The 23,514-nt window shown below is 40.3% G+C and overlaps 1 protein-coding gene across 2 annotated transcripts in view; it reads right to left on the minus strand.

Annotated features, from left to right (window-relative positions):
• LOC111235719 (mannosyl-oligosaccharide 1,2-alpha-mannosidase IA-like) overlaps nucleotides 1-23,514 on the minus strand; it is a 185,198-nt gene that overhangs the window by 16,491 nt on the left and 145,193 nt on the right. The window contains exons 5-6 of one of the 2 annotated variants that reach the window (XM_022764232.1): nucleotides 5,157-5,251; nucleotides 192-315 (exon numbers count right to left, since the gene is read on the minus strand). In XM_022764232.1, coding sequence (XP_022619953.1) covers nucleotides 192-315; nucleotides 5,157-5,251 — 219 coding nt within the window. Of the gene's footprint in view, nucleotides 1-191; nucleotides 319-5,156; nucleotides 5,252-23,514 lie in introns of both variants that reach the window. The other variant, XM_022764231.1, reaches the window with a different exon arrangement.

Genomic DNA, 23,514 nt, shown 5'->3' on the forward strand with positions numbered 1-23,514 from the left:
CTGAATATCATCAGGCTAAAGCACTGTCATGGTATCACATGTTCAACTTACTGCACTATATCACTGTCTCAAGGCTCAAAAGCATCTAGCAGGGAAATTGTGCTAATAGGAAATGGTAAACAGATCTTATCAAAAATAAGAGAAAACTGTGAAAGTACAGCAAAACTGGAAATGTAATCCATATTCCAAACCTTCTCCGTGTAGATGGGATTGGTGGAGAGCTCAGTCAGATGGACGAATTCGAGGTGAAGGGTCCCGAACTCAGCCAGGATGCTGCTCCCGGCTGAGGCCCAGCCCCAGCTCCAACTGGTTCCACTGCAGCAGAGACAACATCCAAAACAGGTAAACTAAATACCACAGATATCACATAGAGGCATTCACAGGTACAAACTACAGTTAGGCAATTCAGTCTTTTCCATTGTTGGGACCTGTCAAGTTCGGGCTATTTTTTGGCATAAAGCATTGAGCTTGGGTTGGATTATTCTCAAATGTTATTTATAATAAATTAATGAGAAAACTTTCTCTCAGTCATCTGAGTTGTTTTATGTGTTGCGTCATACGCAATGCCCACAGAAGCAGGAAGAGAGACAGCGTAGCCAATGCATTGCATTCGCCTGGTGAGCTAGGGGGAACTTCTTAAAATCCCAAATGATCTGACATTTCCAAAGATAAAAGAACCAGTGGTATATGAACACAGTCAGTCGGTCCGATTGCTCCATCCAGCACAATTTTATGAATTTCATCCTGTTTAGACATGAAGTTCTAGTAGGTTCAAAGTTTCAAAGGCAACTCCGGCTTTATATGATCCTGCTATATGTGCAGCAGTATTACTTGTAAACTCCAGTCAACTATTGCCGTACTTATTTCAGTTCTTCCACTGTCTCTTTCAGAAGTGATTCTCCCTCAGTTATTACACTGCAGATCACATTCAGAACACGCTGCAGCTGAACAAAGTTAGAGAAAGTAACTGACTTAGTCCCTGATGGACCTCTTGGCCTTTTGTACTAAACTCTGCTTAATGCATCATAGAAGACACAATTGGGTCTTACTTTTTTTATTTCCTTTTCAGATGGAAATCAATAACCATCCACTGTTTGTCTCCAGTGGTCTCTACAATGCATTAGCACAACCATTCAATGTACACGAATCTATTTAAACATTTAGCTTTTGTCATTTGCGGTTTTCAGTCATATTAAATTTCTTCATGCAGATAATCTACATGCAGCTGAATCTCATCAGAAACAGACCACGTACCATCCTCCTGAGCACAAACACTCGAGCTGTAATGATGGTCAATAATCAAGAAGCCATTTATAGAAAATTTATCAGCAACAGTTTGTCAAGCAAAAATGCCAAACATTTACTGGTTCTTGCGTCTAAAATGTGAAGATAAGTCTTTTCTTTGTCTTATGTGACAGTAAATTCAATATCTTTAAAGTTTTGGACGAATAATCGAACAAATCAAGGACTTTGAATGCATCAACTTCGGAATTTGCAGCAAGTGTTTTCCACTACTTTCTGATATTTTTATAGACTTTCTGCAGCCAGCAAGTCAAATACTGATATCATGTCAAGGTTATAATGACACAGTAATAAAGACAGCAGCTGATGTTATAAAACAAATTACCAAGAACACATAATGGATTAATTTGGGGATTATTAAATTTGAATTTCTACCATACACTACTACAAAACAAGATGATACTGGATGCAAAAAGCAGCTATGTTAGTGTCTGGACTTTTTTATTTTTATACTTCCATGTTACATCTCTGTGTGAAATGCTGGGTGAAAGCTTATATAATAAATTTGGTGCCTGCAATGGAGTTATATTTGCAGATGCTTGGATTTGATTAGTTAAGATATATGAAGTTAACTTCGCATAAAACTTTAATTACAATTTGTCAAAATTTGATTTCTGTCAGCTCAAAATAAACTCATCATTCTATGAAATAACCTTTGCCATCATCTACCACTAGATACATTCATTGGTGCCTGCTGTGATTGATGTGCATGTTAATTTTCTTTAACCTCAACTTGAAACTTACCAATGCAGCCAAGTTATGTGCATTCACGGTATAATAACAACCTTAAAACGTTAGCAAGAAACTATGAACATCAAGGGCACCCTTCAGTTTTATTTCCTCAAGTCAGTGTGGGTAATATCACTCTGTGCAAATCTAATTCTGAGTGAATGTGTGGTGCACTCCTGCTCACCCATGATTAGTAGAGGCAGAATGTACTACGAGAGTGACTTTACATATCCTCTAATAGATGCTGGGGGAGATCAGACATCCGGTAATGAAACTGAACTGAATTTGTAAGACGGGGGGAAGGTGGGGTGGGAGTGGGGTGTGGGAGATGGCTGGTGTGTGAGGGCAGAGGGGAATCAAAGAGTTTACCACTCTGGTGAACGCATCCATTAAAAGTTTGGGAGCTACATCATTAGTAGCTCTGGCTTGAGTCACGTCTGATTCTTTCTTTAAGAAGAATCAATCTGAGTATCAAAGCGGAGGTGCAGGGCGGCGGGTGGTGTGTTTGTGAGTGATTGGAAAAGAAAAAGAAAAAAGGGGAGGGGGGGCACAGTATCTACAAGAAAGCAACAACACTGGCACTCATTCATTAATCTTTTCACCCTGTTTGACAAACACGCTCTCCCGCTCTTCCACAGCTATCAGAAATATAATTAGACATAGAAAATGATGAAAAAAAGCTGAAATCAATATCACACGTCATGCATAATGTGTTTGGGGAAATTGGCGTTTTGTGCACTTTAATAGAAGAGCTAAAATGATTTAAGTCTGTGATCTTGACTAGGACTACATATGCTTCATTATAAACCTTATGACCTCTGAGTATATGTAATCAAAAAGAATATTACTCCTATGAATCATGATAAAACCTACAGTTTATCTGTATTTCATTTAAGGTTTAAGTGCTACAAGGACCATTTGTGGGCTTTTTAGCTACAGGAAACCCTGTGTTATCAGGTAACATACTGTAACTTTTATTTTGTTTATTTGTAAGTGATTGGGTGCAATAAAAACATTAATATTATTAATTCCACAGTATAAATATTACTCCCACACAATTCAAAAGGCTTCTTCCATGCAGAGCCGACAGAGTGCAGAACAAATTAAGAGGCTGGTTGAAAAAGGTGTCATTTGCTTTTTATAAAAACACAGTTGTTTCAAGTAAAAAGGGTAGGGCAGCAACTAACAATTATTTTCATTATCATTTAATCAAATTATTATTATCTTAGAAAATATTAAAAAATCATAAATTCTCTAAGCCCAGGGCAACATCTGCAAATTGCTTGCCTTTATATTCAGGCTGCTTTGACAAAGACTCAAAATCTTCACAATTGAGATGCAGCAGCTGGAGAATGTTTGGCTGTATTTGCTATAAAATATGAAACAAATAATCGACTAATCATTTCAGCTCTTAAAAAAAGAATAACTTGTAGAGATCTGGTGTTCAGTGAGATCTGAACTTCCAGCTGAATGTTGTCGTTTCATGTATGACAAAGCAAATACCATGGAGTTCAATTACATCTGCAAACCTTTTGTCAGGTTGTTGTGTATACGACATACATACACTCATAACAGAGTAATGCACGACAGTTCATCACTTTTGCCTTGTAAGAAAAGACTTCCCACACACTCTGTTAGAGCCACAGGCTATGCAGCAGAACTAAACTCCCCTGGGTGCACAGTGCTTGCTGACTGCTTATATTCTGTTGCACATTGCATATGTTCTCCTCTAAATTGACGTGTGTGTGTGTGTGTGTATGCATCGGGCAGATAGGCTTGTTTGTGTGTCTCTCCATACCCTCCACGTGACCACACTATGGGCAGCACGGTTCCTCCTGCCCATCTGTACCACAGACCCATGTTGGTGATGTAGCAGGAATTAACTGTAGGATAAGGTAATTAAATCTGCCAGCAGCTGTCTAGTTTGGCTGGTGGGTTAATTGGTAGCAGGTGGATGACAGAGGTGCCAGGAAGCATCTTATAAAATTAGGAAGAGGTGGGTTTACTGTAGGATTTAGCATAATCCTAAAAACAGACATAAGGAGTTTGAAGTAAATTTTGGCTAAATAACTTCCAATAATCACACCTGGTTGTAGGAGTATAATATTTAAGATCCAGTCTCATGGAATACTTAACTGAATCCTAATGTAAACTTTTTTTTACCCTGTTGTTCATGTATAGTACTGAGCTTTGGCGAGGCCCGACAGACTTAAAGTCTGTCTGCGGGTACGTAGGCCTGTGTTGATAATTTGATTGTCACAGTCACAGACACCGAGCTGTTATCAGCATTCATCACTCTTTGTCAGATATTTGTAATACCTGTAATCCTTTTCAACTCTTATTTGAGTCTCTGTATAAAATTGTTCAATCAAAAAAAGAAAGAAAACGAGAGGCACATTTATTAGCCCCGCTCCTGCTCTGCAAGGGTCAAAGCCGATTCTAAACACACAGAGAAATTCACGGTCAAATCGTTCTGAAAATGAAAATAGCTCGCAGTTGTGTTGCATGACCGTGGCATTAACAAGATCGTGTCAATAAAGATTTTAGATTAGAAAGGTAATGGTTTGGAACAGATTAGAAATGAACAACTCATTTAAAAACACACAAATATTATTCATATGATCTTCCAAAGTGTTTATGAACACAGATTAATTCTTATCCAAATGTCATCGTCATTATAAAGCTTGGCCTGCAGCAGCTCCATTGTCATTAAACAGAGGTTGTGGGCCCATTTGACAAGATTTCCCTTTTTTTGTTCTTTTTTTATTTTTTTTCTAAATTCACTTCTTGTTGTTTACTGTCATTGCTGCAAATTCATGTGAGTTATTTCTGGCTTCTTTAAGACAAGCTGAAAGTTTATTTTTGTGTGCAGAGCTGTCCTAAGGCATAACTGAAAGCTGAAATTCAGTGTTGTTGCACGTAGCTTAACTGAGAATTACAATATTAGCATTTTTCCTACATGTTGATAACTTGCATGTCAAAGTTGCCTCAAATCTTTGGAATCAACCTTTCCTTCTGGCCTCTAAGATGAAAAGACTTTTGTGTGCTGATTAATGCCAACCAACCTGATATGATCTTTTATCAGAGAGGGGCGGATGGAGGTGAAGGCTGGTGCTGAGACTCACCTTCCCAGGTTGATGACTCCTCGGGGGATTCCTGTCGGCGTGTTGAAGGCAGGCAGCAGCTTCTCTCCCAGCTCCAACACCTTATTCTTGAACAGCTGGAGAGAAAACACAAAGGAATGCAACTTGTAAAACCTTGTAAACTGACAATCAATACACCTAAAACTTGGCTGCGATACCATAAATAATTGAAATATGTACTAAAACTGCAAAAACTGCCTGTCATAGAGAGAAAAAAATCGCAGTGAAAGACTGGGATTCAGAAGCCCTGCACACATTTACCCCCTTTTCCCTCTAAAGCTAATAATGTGAAACATAAGGCTTGCAACAACAGAGCTCCAGCAAGATTAAAAGCGATCTCATTGATGTAATCTACAACAGTCCATTTAAAACCGCAATTCCTTTCCCATCTCCACCGGCCAGACTCTGAGTTAATGTATCATCTTATGAGCTGGATTATCAGTCACTACATCTTCTTTAGCCAGTGGGAACAATGCTTGGGGAAAAGAAATGAAGAAAGTTAAGTAAGATACTGAAATCCACACAATGGGAGAGACTGGTGAAGAGACAAAAGAGGTCAAGGTTGCATAGCAGAGGCAAGAGGAAGAGAGGAGATTCATACAAGAGACAGAAAGCCTCGGAGATAAGAGAGAGCAGAGAAAGTGATTGAGAAGAGACAGACATGGTGTACAGAGGGAAAACAGTCTAGACAAAGACAAAGAGCAGTCAGAAAGAGGGAGTTTGTGAGCGTGGCAGCAGTGTTGAGCAGTGAGTCAGCAGAAAAATTGAGGAGAATGAAGAGAAAATGGAGAAAAAGAAATTGCTGTCAGATTGCTAGAAACCACTGTCCTTCACTATGAAGACAATGTTACAACTGCAGGCTACAGGTAGTCTGAAAAATAGTGACATAATATTGACTTTTTGTTGTGCAAAGTGAACAAGTATTACTGTTTAGTTGCTGTTAGAATACATAAGTTATTTTTTTTAAGTCTGACACTCTGGGTAGATTATCATGATGTGATGACAAAATGTTGCCATACATTCAGTAAGTTATGCTGTGGGCTGCAACTGTTGTTTTAGCCTGTATTTGTTTACATTATGGCAAATTTGCACCATTAAAAGTGACTCGAATTAGCTATAAGCACATCCTGTTTGCAGTGTATGCATTCATGTACAGACAACTGAAGACATCACTGGATTACTCTGATGCTGAAGAAATCTCCGTTAGCTGTGTGTCACAGCTGCTGCTCAAACTGTTGATTGTGTTGATAACTGGGCCAAACTACAATAACTAGTTAAGTTCCAGTTTGTTTGTTTTTTACGACACCTGCATTCACCTGTCCCCTTTCACCTCACACAGTGTATTTTCCTCACAGTTTGAAAACCTCTGGAATACATTCATAGTAATGTGACCTACGTTTTTTTTGGAAAATAACTTCTTTAAGCCAGTCTTTTCTCATTGTCTAGTAAATTAAATCCAACGAGTGTACATGCATGTTACAGTACATACATGACATACACTATTCACAAGTCCTTTACACCCACTCTCGTGCTTTAACGCGCTAATTTCACAGCCCATAGCTTCAGCGTCCTCTGAGAACTCACGCATGAGCCTTTGCATGAAACTCTCATGAATATTATTGCCGTTCAGTCGACCCTCTTGGGATCTTTGCAGCTTTATAAAAACACTGTATGACAGACTCTCTCACTGCTGGGGGTTAAAAAATTAAATAAATTAATAAATGGATGACTGAATAAAAGAACAAACAGACTAAGCACTGAATCTGCAACTGCAATTTCCAAGTGGCAAGAGCCTGCCATTTGTTGTGTTTTATGCAGGGCTGTTAATAAGATATTCTTACAGATGCTGTCAGAGGATGTTTGCTGCTGTACATGAAGAGCGCTTCACACACAAAGTAGCATGTTGGACATGATCCTTCATTATATCCAAACTGTTGATGTTTAGGGTTGGGTGCTGAACCTCAGTACTTTTTAATGAAGGACTTAAAGTATAAGAACCAGCAAAACCAGCACCAAGTATCAAAAGCATTAAGTATCAAACGCTGGCAGTGAATGATTGGTGTTTGATCAAATATTATCTGATTTAAATCATTATTTTGCTAGTAGACCACAGACTATTGTATGATCGAGTGATCACTCACATTCCAAGCCAAAATACCAAACATTTGATGGATAAACATGAGAATTTTCTGCTTTTCATTAACATAATAATAAGATGTCTTGTTGGTCAGACAAATACTATGAGATTTACTGAGATCACATCTGGCTCTAGGATACTGTGAGGGACATTGTTCACGGTTCTGTTCTGATATTTTTGTAGACCAAATGATTAATCAAGAAAATAATCGCTTGATGCAGCCAATTATAGACTGCAGTTTATTTAGGCATCACTGCTTTGTATTGAGACAGCAGTGATGCATTTGAGAAGTCTGACTTTTTCTTTAGCTGAAAAAATAAAAGGCTTCTTTAGAAAACCTGTTTACAAGTTGTGGTTTTGGTCTCAGAATTGATTGTGTTAGTGGGGAAAAGATGCTCTGATATTTTTTGTGTGTTTATCAGAAGCTCCCAGTAATCTGCTTACAGACTACTGTGTCCAAGTAGTGGGATGGGACCAGGTTGGCATTACACAGTCACTTGTAAATTCTGGTGTGTGTGTGTGTGTGTGTGTGTGTGTGTGTGTGTGTGTGTGTGTGTGTGTGTGTGTGTTACGCTCTCTCGAATCCTCAGGCTCTCTATTCTATCAAAGAGAGCACTAATGATCCTCCAACTGGTCTAATCTGTCCTCGTCGGTTCTTTCTACCACCACTGCTGCTCAAACAAACCAGAAGCCCACAGGCACACGCACACACACACGCACACACTCTCAAAGCAGACACACTCACAGTTCAAAACAAACATATACACAGACTCGCCCTCCTTTTAGTGTTGTGCTTACATCTTTTTGAATTTCACTATGAAAATGTACTTTTGTATATGTAATCATGCACATTAAACGAAACAGACAGTACAGCACAAACAGTATATAACACTAGCTCACAATGACTTAGAAATGGAGTTTGCTAATGTCAACAAACGACCGGTTCCCGACACGACACAAACTCATGTTAGTCAAACTACAGTCTCGCATAGCCAGACCTGCTGCTGCACTTTGTTTTAGCACTGTGCCAGTGCTGGAGAGTCAAACATATAGTATAGTCTTAAATATAGTTTATAGTCAAACTATTATAATCTAATTTATCAACATGAAGCCGGTGGATCCTGCTCAGTCTTGTGTGTCACATCACTGTTTTGGCTGGTGCCCAGGATACTTGCTTTCACCTTCCCACAGAGTACAAGCAACAGGATGCTGATTGCAGTTCACTTAATGGCCACTAGTGTCATTAATAACAAGGGTTTCCTGAATGTTACATACAGAACTTTTAACTAATAGACAGGCATGGAGCAGGGGCAGTTGATTATATTGCACTCATTTATCTTTGTTTGTTTGTTTATAAATTACTTGATCAATTATAGTAAAACCCTTTTGGCTGGCATCTGCTCTGTGATTTACTGTACACAGCACACAAGCTAAATTAAGGGCTATGTTCATAAATCTGTGTTCACTGACATGCTGCTGGTCTCTTGTGTCACGCTGAGAGCCACCTCCGGCATGTGAGCTTACTGAAGAGCTACTGTAATTGTTCTTTGTTTGTTTGCACCGTCTTACTATCCATCCAGTAATGCATCGCTTTCAGTAAATTCCAACATTGTTTAAGTTCACAATTTTGTTCTTTTTTTTTTTTTTTACTTTCTCCAGCTGACTGATAGGAGCCACAGCATGATGGAACTCAACAAACAGCAACATTGATCCAATGTGACAGCCGACAGGTCGCTGTCTTTCCTTTCGATTCTCAGTAGGATGGCAGATAGGAGGCTGGACACAAATGGCTTTTCTATCAGCTCTTAACCACTGAAGACATGCATCAGACATGCAGTCATCTCTCCCATAGCAAACATCATCAGAGCCCAGCGGAGAGACGCATTGAGAAACTTTTCTTGGTCTGCCACTTCTGTTTACCAGTGAACCCTCTCATCCCTCACCTCGGGGAACAAGGTACATGAGAAAAAGGGCATCTGCACTCGTCCATTCCAGCTGAATGTTGTCATTTTTAGCTCTCCATATGTCTGACTGTCAGAAGACTTAAAGCAACAACTGAATGCAACAACTAAAATAAATGCATTGTACATTTTGAGAAGCATATTTCTGAATTAAAGGTAAAGGCTGGTTGTTTTTTTATGTCAACTAATCCTGTGAAAAGACTAGGGCTGTCACGATATCAGATTTTCACTACACAATTATCATGGCTAAAGGAATTCATGATAACAATATTATTGTCACATTTACAGAAAATTTGGAAAAAACAATAATAATGGTATCAGTCACATTAATCTTTAACGTTGTTTATTGAGTGTTTTATTTCTTGGCTGAATACGAGCGTAGAGAGGTGGAGAGAGTCTGTAACCAGAACTATACAAAAGCATACAAAAAGAACTGATACACAAAAGATCCACAAGGCCTAACATCTGCCATCACAATATTAATATTTCTGGGTTTTTTTTCTTTAAATATTACGGTTATGGTCAATACCAGTTTACTACGACACAGCTAGAAAAGACCAAAATCAACATTTTAGTTCGTCTCTCAATACTTTGCTACTGAGTTATCCTGCCTGTGGCTCTCAGACCCCGCTCCATTTTTCCCCTCTGAAAATCTAAACCTTTAAAAAGTACCAACATATCTTCTACCAACACATCTTGCTACAATTATTGTGGCCAGGAAAAGAATCGCAGTACACTATGTGTCTTCGTGAAATATTACTACTGGAGCTGAAATAAAACGAAATGAAATAACTTCACTCAAACATAACAGAAATACAAGCAGGTTAGTTTGCTAAAGGTTTAGGACAGTTGAATGGGAGTTTAACTTAAAATGCAGCACAGTGTCTGTCTCTTAATTACATGCATCGGTAGTATTTATGTTTGTCACAGTAATGACAGTAATAGAAATTGTTGGTGTTGTTGCCAACAGCGCGTTTCACCACAGTACTGTTGCCAGTTTTTTATAAGAGAGAAGTATTTCTGTTATTTAGCTTAATTATTAATTTATTGCAGGACTGTTTTATTAGACTGCATTCATTTTAGCCAGGTGTATGGAATAAAGTGGTAAATGAGTATATATTACAACCAGTTTACTGGAACATCCCTAAACAGTAGTCAAACAGGCAGAGATAGTGTATTTACTGGGAACTTTTCTGTTATATTGTTTGATTTGGTCGTTTTCATAGGATGTGTTAACAGTAAATAAAATATAGAATATCAGCAGTCTTATCACAGCTGTCAGGTAGGCAGGTTGTCTCACCCATTTTCCCATTTCATCTTCACATGTGGGACACATTCTCATGCCTGATAAGACAGGTGACGGGCATGGTGAAAATTTAATGTGGCAATCAAATGACTAAATGTGTGACTGGTCGCTGATGTGTTTCAGCAGCCAGTGAAGAGCTTCATCAGCTGCACAAACCGATTCAGTGTGCCTGATCTACTGAGTAAAAATGTGGGCTTTTAATGTGAGAACAAAGCCCCGTCTCTTTTACACCTGCTATCACCACCTCTTTCTTCACATTACAGAGATATAGGAGCAGGAACCCTGATCTGCTGAAGATGAGAAATAGGTGGGAAGCACTGTCATGGAAAACCTATCTGCAGTTTGAAGGCACATTTTATCTCCACTTCAGAGGACTGTTTGCGGTTTCATTGAATCTGTCCTCTACTCCTGAGAGCAAAGCACATGCAGAGTGCATGCATAATGTCGTCTTGATAAGTCCAGCACAGTCACAGTTATTTTCATGCAACTGGTTGTCTCTGTACGAAGAGTTCACTAGAAGTCACTTCGAGTTCCTACCTTTCATAAATAACGACCGAATCTAAAAACTCAGTGGGTGACATTTGGAGAATCTTCTAATGTTGCCTTGCTGAGAAAAAAGGCATTTTCCTTAGACCACAGATAAATAATTCCTATTTTGCAGCTTATGAACACAGACCTGCAAACTAACCTCTTCTACCTCCGTCAATATCTTCCACCAACAGTCAAGTCCACAGTAATTTTCTGATCATCTTTTCCCTTTGTACTGAATGTCAGGGAACAGCTTTTACTCTTGAAACCAAATAGAAAAAGCAAATGAAAGGTTGCAGAGATTTAGATCTGTCCACAAAGGAAAAATAAAAAAAAACCTTACACTGAAAACTGAACTGTCTTTACTGGCATGTCATTCATAGACCCATAGAAAGCTTGTGATGGCAGTGATCACCTGTGGGATTAGCCGGAGGAAAAAGAAAGAAGTTTTGTTGCCATCTTTGATATTTGTGCCATCACTATGTGGGCAAACAACATATTTGCAGTTCTTTGTATGTTACATTGCCTAAGTGTACTGTATTGGCATAATTAGCAATTGTTTTCATTGCAGACTAAACTGCAATATTTTTTTTTTGATCAACTGTTCTATAAAATGATAATGAAAAAATGTCAGTCATGACTTCCTACAGCCCAAGGTGACGTCTTCAAATGTCTTGTTTTGTCAGACCAAAATTCAGACAACAGATATTCAGTCGTTCTTATCAAACAGAGGAAAGAAGCAAATCCTAAACAAAATGAAGCTGGATCTAAATACTGTTTGGTATTTGTGCAATCAAAATCACTTAAACAGCTCATCACTAACAAAAAGGGCTGACACAGTTCACCTTACAGTAGATAAAGGATCTAGCTGGATCTAGTTTACAAATATTCACGAACCAATTTCAATTACAGGAAGTGAGGAGACCAAATAAATGCTATCTAACCAAATACTAAATTAAAAAGTCAAGTCTTGAATCTCAAATTGTCGTTTCAGGCTTTTAAAAACTGAATAGCATTTCATTTCCCTTTCTTTTCTCACTGCGCTTCTTCCTCCAGACATGAATCCTAAAGCCCTAAAACAAATCATGCTATAAAGTTACAATGATTAATTCACAAGCACTTCAACCAAGAGCCTTATAGTGAGTATACAGTTTGAACAGCGGCCTGCATTTGCTGTCAGCGTGCAAGATTCTTCCACTTGGAGCTTTAACAAAAACATTTAAATAAATTGAGCAAATAACAAATAACGCTGAAATTGGTTATTGTGATCTCCACAATAAGGATCGTAACAAAAACCAAACACGAGAATTATTATGTAACCCTGTGTGTCTGCATTATAACCCTACTGGAAATCAATGAAATAATTTTTACTTTCATTTAGAGATATAAATAGTAAAGCTTATAAAACATGTTTGCACTCAGCCGTGTGAGGATGAGAGAGAATTTTTTTTTCAATATGTTTTCTATGGTTTGAGTTAAGAAAAATTTATGCACACACCCACACACATAAACGATAAAACATGTTTCAACAACCGCTGCTGGCTGGAAGGTTTCATTCTGCTGAGGCCATTATAAGATGCTCATTTACTCAATGTGAGGTGACCAGGAAAAAAGCTGCACCTGGTTTGTTTAGTTTCTCTCCCAGCGGCATTGATCATTATTAGGTTCCTTTTTCTTTTCTCTGCAGCTTCATGGGCACAGCAGGGGGAACACAGGAATACTCAAAGAAGCAGATACTCCACTGGTATCTCAGTCATTGGGTGCAGTCATCATGATTGAAAGAAATATTACAAGTCTTGGCTTCAATCATCTACCCCAATATTTATACCCTTTCAGCTAGATTTGACAAGACTGACAGGAGGAGACCTTTTCTTGCACATTGATTTCGTTCTTCATTTCACAACCTGCTGGTGTGAGCTGACTGTGAAGCAGAAGAGCCCACAGGTCGCAGCTCCAACACTCGACTATGGTTCAACATGTCTGAATCTCAGTGAAATATTCAAGGTTAAAATGGGCAAGATAACAGAAAGCCTGTGGTGTCTATTGTTCTGTGTACTCTCTGCAAACCATTACCAAAGGAAGTCTAATGATTTCAAATTTTAAAAGGTACATGTTATTACTACTGGCATCCGTGCCAGTGATTTCACTGTGCTCCGTTTTATTCCACAAGGCTGCAATTTTCTGCCTGCGACACACGTTGCAACGTCTCAATCGGTAAAGCTGGCAGAGTGACATAGATGTCTTGAACGCTGTCTGCTAAGTTGCAGCACGCAGCCTCACATCAGCCTCTCACTCCTGATGTCAGAAAGAACTCTGCATAATTTATGCAGCATAGCATCGCCTGAGAGCGAGTAGGCTAACATGTTAAAGCAGATCCAATAAATTAGACATTAGGACTTCTCAGCGAACAAACGCAGCGGTAAAATGTAAGTACCCACCGAAGCCCAAATTGAAAAACAAACAAGTGGTGGCTGCTCAATCAAGCCCCCGCTGGAAAGGAGTAGCTCTAAATTAGTCCACATTACAGCTATATTGTTAAGCAATGTTCATCAGCTTAAATGTTCTCCTCTCAAGTAGGAGCCGCCCACCTACTCTCCCCTACTACTTCCCCTACTACCTACTTCCCCCTCCCTTTGACCCACTAAACTGGGCTTATACAAATGATTTCACCGTTTGCTGACTGCTGCTACTGTATAATACAACAGTTGCTGTTATTTCTTTCCATTCAGCGATGCAATTATTGTGCATATATACGCTCTGCCTTGTGCCTCAGCTCTTGATGTTACCCTAATTACTATGAATATGAAAGTACATCATTATATCTGTCTAGTGTGTCAAAGCCAGGACAAAAAAACAAAACAGAAAAAAAACATCTTGTTGCAGAGGATTAAGGATGCTTGTGAAGATGTGGTTGATTGACTGTTATAAACATAACTGGTCATTATTGGGATGTTTCAGTTTCAGTATAATCTTTTCATATTACTGGGTAGCCACCGAGTGGCAGTGTATGCTTCAGTTTTTCTATGGGAAATCAGATGGAACTGTTTGTTGTCATCTAAAGCTGATTGTTGCGTGCAATGTTATTGCAATAACCACGCATGAAATGAAAGAGGAGGAAGCCCAGAGGGTAGACTTAATACCCAACTGTTAAGAAAATACATGGAGATCAGCGTGTTTCTGGAGATCTCCGAGCTACCTGTCGCAGCAAATCACTATGAACAATTGTCTCTGCACCTTGAGAGATAATACTGTTGGAATACTGGACCTCATCAGCTACCCCTGTGCCACACACTCAACACTGCACACTAGAAAAATAAAAGAGCTTTCCTGTCACGTAGCAACACTCTTATACCTGTTTACGCTCTGACGGATGTCATACATGATCAGTCCTCCCTGTAGCAACAGACCAGACAGGCCCGGTGACCCATCAATAATTCAACCTACAATTTGCCCAGTGCCACAACATCTCTGCCATCATTACCGGGAAGAAGAACAGCAAGAAGTGGGGGCTGATGGGACGCTGAGAGGAGCAGTGGTTGGCGAAGATGTCAGGTCCACTTCTCATTAGGGCCATGACAGAGACTCCCAGGCCCGGTGTAGGAGGACAACAGGCACCTCTTGGCCCACTCAGCCACACAGAAGAGCTAACAGGTACATGGCTGTGTGGGCACAGCCAGACAATACTCCCCAAGAAACTTGAGGAAATCTGAGAGATCTTGTTAAAGTCTAAGAGATAAAAACTGTCTGAGACTGTCTGTCAGTTGGATGCAAATGGCTGAGACATTCCAAGACTGTGTGGGTGATGGATTAAACTTTTCACACACTTTTTTTTTTTATATCTTGTCAGCAACTTGCAATCAGCAACAGAACAGAAAGTCAAAAAAAGTCAAAAAGTTTAATGTCAGCTCTCAGATGTCTTGAAATGGGTACAGTGAATATCATTGATAGATTAAGATGTAGGGGCAGCCTGGCGGCCTAATTGTCACCAATCATCACCAGGTTGATTCTGGTCTGGGATCTTTGTTCCATGTCATACCCGTAACCATACCCACCTGCCTCACAAATAATACCTATACACAAAAATACCAACACTATGAATGCAGTATCTGTACAAAATCCCAGTACAATCCATCCGATAGTTATTTCAGTTTGAACCAAAGTGGTGGACCGGCCACGCCAATATTGTTATCCCTAGAGCAATGCTAGTAGCATAGCTAAGATGTAAGATATGCTCTCTTCCAAAAGACAGCCCAACCAACATAATCATTCCCGGATGAGCCTGTAGCAGAGCAAAAATCAGAGATGACAAAGAAGCAGTGCCTTCTCCAGTGTAAGTGGTGCCAACAGAAGTGCACAGAACAGGAATTAATTTCTTGTTTTATACTTTTAAAAAAAGGTCCACACCTCCTCCTCCAACATATCTCTGACTACTGGACAATAAATATACTGCAAATACCTGTTGTTTATTCTCAGAAAGAGATAAACATAATCCGTGTGAAAAGAGCCAGCGGATTGCATGAGGGTGTTAATGAGATTGGAGGAACACAATGCGATGAGGGGGTGAGGATAAAGTGTAGAAGATAAAGCAGTCACAGCCTCGGTGGGAGAGACACAGAGAGAGAGAGAGAGAGAGAGAGAGAGAGGGAGAGAGAGAGAGAGAGAGAGGGAGAGGGAGAATGTGGGAGGTTTGAGTGTGAATCTTTGACTGGGACGAGAGGAGGTGAGGCGAGATGAGGAAGATCAGATTTGGGTTATCTGTGTGGCCTAGTGTGGAAACTGTGGTTCAGCTGGCAATACGAGCAAGTTGTTTGTGTGTGTGTGTGTGTATGTGTGAGGGAGAGAGAGAAGTGGCGCTTCTTTAAAAGCTGCTGATGGCAGAGCCGAGCTTCAAAGCATCGCCTGCCTCATCAAAGGCTCGACTCAGTGAGGGATATGGCCACTGTGATGCCACGCATGTGGGGGAGCCAGTGTGTGTGTGTGTGTGTGTGTGTGTGTGTGTGTGTGTGGGTGGAAGCCAGAGAGAGGCAGATGTTTGTCAGAAAATGTGTTTATGTCCTCTTAAAGTGTATGTCTCTACTGTAAATTAAGATGCCATACAACATGCTTTCAGACAGGAATGTTTATAGCATGAGTTTCTGCTGCAGGAGGTTATTTTGTTGTCAGCAGCTGACAATGAATAGGAATGTGGCGGAGAGGTACAGTAGCAGAGTGCACTTGGGAAGCCAGGGACGTGCTGTCACTTATGTCAGCCCGAGAAGCACATGCAGTGATTTAACTCCACTGTTTCTCTGAAGTGAGATGTCTTTGGAGTGAAGTTGCTGCCCTGAGTGACAAAAAGTCTATGTTATCCATCCCTCTTAAAAAAAAAAAAACCCTACATAATCACCAAGCCTCCACGGAGTCTGAAAATAAAAGGCAATTCAGCTTAACACAGTGCACAGGCTGCTTAGCATAGATAACCACCATTCAGACCCGCAAAATTTCACTGCTTCCTCAAAAATTGAAACGAGTAAGACACTCCAGAAACTCAATTTCACAAGTTCTTCGAACAGGGTAAGAGCGAAGGCAGTGGCTCTCTTCTTATAATGATAGACGTTTCATCAGCGAGTTGTAATGTCATGTATTTCAAAAAAGAAAAAAAAAATTATAGGCGTACAAGGTGAAACTGGATTTTTCTTGATTAAAAAAAGGAGGGATATTGTGAAGAGCTAAAAGGTCAAAACTATTTGCAATGGTAATATATACAATTATACTGTACCTTTGTTGATGTTTTATCTGTCTCACGCACTGATGAGTCTGAGAGTGGGAGTCGAAACAAAGGTGTTACAGTGCTGCAGAGCTCATCTGGAAAATGCAGAGGCGATAGTTTGAATGTGTTTTTCTGGCACACATAAATTAAACACTGCCTGCACTCTCGCAGACAAGGCGGGAGTGTCAGAAAATGTGGCAGACGTGATTGATCGGAGAATTTAAAATCAGGGTCGCGTGAAGTTCACATTCAGCTTCGATATCAGGCGATTGCATTTCAAACCTAATAGGAAAGCTGATGCTTTTTCAACAAACACAAATTCTATTGATGAAAGAGAGCAGTTTTGCCATCCACTTTTAAGTGAATGTGCTATGATGTCCTGTGCAATGAGAACATGTTTTGTGGCATTTACCTTGGCCTCCCCACATTGCACCATGTGCCTTTCCATCTGAAATAGATGGTGTGATAATGCTGAGAGCGTTTGGTTTTCACCACAGTAAAGAAAATAACATTTCTGCCGACCACAAGCCTGCTAGCAGGTACATTTTCTAGATCTAGTACATCAATCTGCTGATGCTGTAAATGTTTTAGTGAATTTAAAAAAAAAAAAAAAAAAAAAACCTTTCAGCAACAAGCTGCTTGGTCAACAAGGTGGTTTACTGAGTGTAGGGAAGTCAGACTATCATACAGCAATGGGGCCTGGGGTCAAGCGTACTCAAGTGTCCTTGAGCGAGACACTGAATCTATCTGGTGTAAGGTTGCATTTCTGCAGCTGATCTTCTGCTCTGAGGAGAAAATTGAAATGACAAATTCCCTGCGGGCAACAGCACAGAAATACAATAACGGGGGGAAAATCAGGTGAATTCGGATAGTGAGGCAGCCCTTTCACGTGACACACTGTGTATACTCCTAAAAACACATTAACCATAGTCATGCCTTGAGGCTTTAGTTCGCTTCTGTTTAACAGCACTACAGAGGCATTGCTGATGACATGCCATTTTGCCTGTGATCTAAAATGGTAGTTGTTGCAGCCTATATCAAATCATCCCTTTAGGATATGAAGCATATGGTGTTATATTCCTCTCAAACTTCCATGAGCTGGATGATGGATCTTCTTGATTCTTTCAGCACCAATCTCCATCCATTCGGCTATCATCCTCTATGAGTCTACCTCAGGGACCTACTTAGATGGCAGTGCTTTCTCCTTTCTGATTGGCTTTGCAGGCTTCCTGTTGCCGTGTACACACTGTTGCCATGGTCTCGGCTGAGGCTGCGCTGCAGTCTTTCACTAGCTCCATCTGTCTTGGGTGTCAGCTGGGTGGAAAATGCTGTGATTCCACTCATTTTCTCAGCGGGGGGTGGTATCCATCCTGCTGCCACTCCTCTGTCTCCTCGCTGGCACACATCAACACAATTCCTGCCTCCAGTTCAGGCACGCAGCTCGACAGTAAAGAGGATTTTTGTTTGGGGTTGGACATGCTTCATCAATTTGAAGGCAAATAATGTTAGGAAAGCACAACAGATTTGCTTGACTCTTGCCAAAAGACCCAGGTGCAGGATTCAGGCACTGGGGGTAAGGAAAACAAATACAGTACAGTACAGCTTGTCTGAGCCCAAAGAGAAAGGAGGTCACTCAAATCATCAAAGTGTTAAACCAGCTTAATTTCATAATTAAACTACTATGCCAAGCTGCTGCGTAGTCCAAATTCCAGTTTCCTTTTATCCACAGGAAGGGAATTCCCAATATTTTTCAAATCTCTTCATACATTATGCTCACTTGTAGAATTGGGAAGTCTGCACATGTAGTGGCTGAATAACTTCAGTTTGACCATATCAAAAAATAGCAGCGGAAACATGGGCAGTCCTGGTAACAATGGTGCTGTACTGACTGTGTGCCCACTGAGGCAATGCCAGAGCAGAGCCATGCTTCAGGGCATAAGGCTCGTAGCTTTTCCACCTGAGATTAGTACCAGTAAAACTGTGGTCACTGGGCCCTAGCCATTTCTTCTGGAAGATGCCAATATAGTTCAGTGCAGTTTTTTCTCAGTGTGTTGTTGACTTTGTTGAAATGTCACTTGTGTTGCATGGGTATTCACACTTTGGTCAAATGAAGAAAAAAGCAGCAGTCAAACCAATAACTAGAAAAAGTAATTACACTGCACCGAAAAAAAAAAAACAAACAAAAAAACAAAAAACAGCCACAAGCATGAGCAACAATATAAATAACGATGAATCACTCTGACATCCTTCTTCGTAGCAGGATTGCTTGCAGTTTTGACCTGTCACAAGAACTGGAATATCTCCGGGCTTAATATTCTTACAAGATGGTGAGTAATGGTGTCTGATATTCCCAGGACCCCTTGATGAGCGAGGGCCCCCGGGGGTCATCTGAGGGATCCCTGTCTTGCCACAAATGTCACAGCTCATAGATAGTGCATGAGCTTTTGATGCTAATTAAATGTTACTGCTCACCAAGCGCCAAGAAGAAGAGGAAGTGCAGGAGTAGAGGGAAAGGAGTGTGCGCAAAAGATGGAGAAGGGAAAGGAAAAAAAAGAAATGTTGGTATGATGGAGAAAAAGAAGGGACCAGATGTATAAATGAAGGTAAGCATGAAAATCATGCATATGCCATTTCCCACAGCACACGGTAAAGTGAGAAAGTGCTCTCCTCGCATATACAGTACTTCAGACCTCGCATGCATGCACACAGCTCTCTAAGGCCAAGCAGGGAGGACATTAATCTGACATTAATCTGCAGTGTTGTTTTTAAAAATATCAAAAATAATTCATAAATCTTTTTTTAATCAAAACAACAGAAATCATTTAATTTCCCCTTGACAATAAAGTTTTATTTTATTCTCTATTGTGTTTTGAGCGACTATCAACTGAAACAGTGATGATTTTCCTGATGTTTAATAATGACTGTTTTCAGGTCCATGTGCTTAATAAATGACACACTATACTATAAATAGCGCCGCATAAAGACAGCTTGTTGGAAATCCTTTGTGACGTAACACAATCTGTAAAATCAAACCTCCTCTTTGTCGTGCTTTTAATTGACACATCTAATGAGTGGTGGAGCAGGCAGGAGTCCTAATACGCACACAGCTAATTAAGGGTGTGTCTACATCCTTAGGGGGAAAAGAGGGCCGGACACAAGCACATTTGCGTACACAGTTTTAATCATGAATCTAAACAGTTTTTGTGTCTCTGGCCCCGGGTTTTAAAAGAGTGGAGAAAGGGACAGAGAGAGAGAGAGAGCGAAGAGCGATGGGTAGCTCAACATGACAAATGCAAGACTGCCAAATTGTTCAGAAAGCCACATTTGAGTGCAACGCACTAAATCAATATCCTCTCTGGAACAGAACATATTTGTCAACCTGTTCAGATAAAATATACAACTATCCCTTTTTCCTGGCAGTGAGCTGGCTGATCAGACAGTGGAGGAAGAAAATGCTCACGGCTGTAACCAATATTTTACAATAGCAATATATCAAATGACAATGTGAAAACGATGTGACACCTGGGCTTTACAGAGCTTTATGGCGAGTTTCAGCTCATTGTTCAGCTGTGCGGTCCATAAATTCACAGTTCTGGTTCATTCTCACAGCTCTCATTGTGTGGTTTTCAGATACGGCAAGCAGACGTTTTCAGCAACAAAAAAAAAAAAAAGGCACACTATATACGGTAATACTAACCCCAAACAGGACACAGACACAGTTAGCAACTAGCTGGTGAACATACGTAATGGAGCATTTAGCAGCTAAAGAACCACATTTTCCTCAGGATTTGGTAGAGATCACTGTCGAGATCAAAAACAGAGCTAACGGAGGGAGAAGACTGGACTCAATAAATCGGACGTTTGCTGGGTGGCTGAAACACGACTGTCAATGAAAGCTAACTGCTGAATCTGTAAATAAGTTTTCCATTTCAACTGAAAAGGATGATCTATCAATGCCATGTTCACAGATTATTTCCACTACCTCCAAAGTGGCCAAAAAAAAAAAAAGAAAAAGTTATTGCAGGTTTAAATCCACAGACATGGTGAGCTCAAATGGACTCAAATGGACAAGCTAAAACCACCCACCAACATGCTACCACTCACAGGCAGCCCACCGCCTGTGAGGAACATTACTGTTTGTCAGCTCAGTGTAGAAATGTGCACATAAAGAGGGAATGTGATGGGGCTGACCCTGACGGGCAACACTGAGGCAGAACACCACCAGGCAGCCATCAGCTCCCCACTCAGCTGAGAGACAGCTGTTGATTGCATCAGGAGATCTTCAATCGATGAGCCAGCACAAAAAAACTGAGCTGCATAAATGGTCAGACTTTAGACTCGTAAGTGAGTTTGTATATGTGTGTGTGTGTGTGTGTGTGTGTGTGTGTGTGTGTGTGAGAGACGGGATTTGTCACATCTGAGTGCCAGTGTTGATATGTGAGTCAGTGGTTGGCCCTGGGTTGTGACTCAGATGTTTAAATGTTATTCATTGATGCGTGGAAAACAATCAGCTTAGCGTAGCAGTACATTACCAATTATTTGCCGTTTTGTAACAACAGAGCAAATCCTGCAGAGAGGAGAGTGAATGTTTGCTGGTGAGGCTGCACTCGGAGTAGGCCATGCTTTAAACGCTCAGGGTAATAAAGGGAAAGTGTTCATTGAGGGATAGATGTGCTTACATTCTTTGGAAGGACACAGACTGACTTATCTGGACAAGTCAGTGCTTTGTGAAAGTCACCTTCGTGTGGATATTTCACTTATCTAAGCCAGTGTCAGCAGTAATCAAGAGAGTGCTTCATGCCGAGTGGCGTTTGTGAATGTCCAAGCCCAGTTAGGACACCCAGGCTTTGCTGGGACAAGTCACAGGTTCTGTCACCCTGAATAAGCCTGCCGTCCCCATCGAGCCTGGGAGAGCAGGCTGCTGGTCAGCTTGTATTAATTTCAGAGGGCTGCAGGGACTTGCTGTGTCCACAATGGTGACAACAGCAGAGCCAAGGTGTCTCCTGGGCAGGCATGCTGTCATTCCTGCCGCAGTAATGTCCACAGAGGAGGCTTAACATTCCTTATTTTTTTCTTGTCTGTCTCTTCAGCAGCACCTGGCACTGCTAAGGCTTATTCCAAACCGCCGTGGCATGTGAGAAGAGCTCACTTGTCTTTGTAGGACCATGTGGGAGAGAGAAAGAGCAGGAGCGGTGGTAGCTGGCAGCTCCTGTGTGCACCCAGTTTGAGGTGGCAGATGTGTCACATTGTGAGGGCAGCTATACCTGCTTGGCAGCTGCGAACCGTCTCACCACGGCTCTGTTATTCACTTGCCTCCTCTTTCTTTCTTTGTCTTTCCCCTCTCAGCACAGCTTCTTAGACCACTGATCTGCCAATTTTCCATCGCCTTAAACATCCCAATTAGCAGACAGACACAGAAACAACTTCACCGCTCGCTCAATCTTAAAAAGTGAAGCGGCCATCAGACGTTTGGATTCAGTTGAGTGTTTAGAGAAGTTGTTTTCACCTGTGGATGGCAATTAAAGTGGCCTGAGTGTCTGGCAGCAACTGTACCTGAGCTCTCAGCTTAACAATTACAGCTTTATTATATAAAAAGAAAGCTTTTTATCCTTTCCTCATCTCTTAGTTTTCCATTTTTATAATCTCACACTCTCTATTGAATATTCCAGACACACTCAGACGCCGTTTTGTTTTTTGTGGGTGTCTGGGTGGTTGTGAACGGTTCAGTAATTTTTTCTTTTTTCTTCTATTTTTTTTTCTTTTTCTACTTTTTAATTTCTCACAGCAGGATTAGGTTACATTTACTAATCCCCTGAGAACAACTTGAGCATTTTTAAATTCAGTCGGGCTAAAGTTCTCGTATAGCCAACATCCATTGCAGGATACATTTTGGTTCTATTGTATTTCAGGGGAAACTATTGTGCTTTTACTTTTCTATATTTGTATGACATTGAAAGTTACATTAGAGTTACATTACTTTTCTACATACTGTATTGTACACAATGAATGAATTGGCATCTACTTTCAATCCATTAGTGAATAAACTGAAGTAAAAAAATATCTGCTTGTGTACAGTAATCACATTATTTGAACGTGTCCCCAAAATAAATTTATCTGCCTCAATTTGTCTTTTAAGATACTACCACTTAATTTGGGAAAACAAAACAATCTTAATTCAAGGACCCACTTACTTACATGGAGCTTTCAGTTGCATTTCATCATCTTCAGCAGTGGATGGAGTCTCAAATTCCAGGATAACTGAGCTCCATCCGTTGATGAAGACTGTGAGATGCCGTTGAAACCTCTGAAAAACCCTAGTGAGTGGGCCTTGAGATGAGGTTTGATTGGTCTACTACTACTCCCAAAGTAAAGAATGAACTTTCACAAACAACTGTTGGTATTTGTATTGGGTATGGTCGAAACGGCAGAACAGCAGACCTTTTATTTGAAGAATTAAACACATGTAGAAGTCAACAATTACGTCATAACTTCTTGATCTTAAATTAGAGATTTTTTTGTCATAATACATGTTTATTGTTTATTAGCTTCACCTTGACCAGCAAAAACATCAAAATGCCTTTGTTGATGCACAGTTGATAGTGAACCGGTAGTATGATATATTAAATACTATAACAATAATGAGTATCTTGATTTTTGTT

Source organism: Seriola dumerili, unplaced genomic scaffold, assembly GCF_002260705.1.
Source record: "Seriola dumerili isolate Sdu_G_001 unplaced genomic scaffold, Sdu_1.0 BDQW01000533.1, whole genome shotgun sequence".
Classification (NCBI taxonomy): Eukaryota; Metazoa; Chordata; class Actinopteri; order Carangiformes; family Carangidae; genus Seriola; species Seriola dumerili.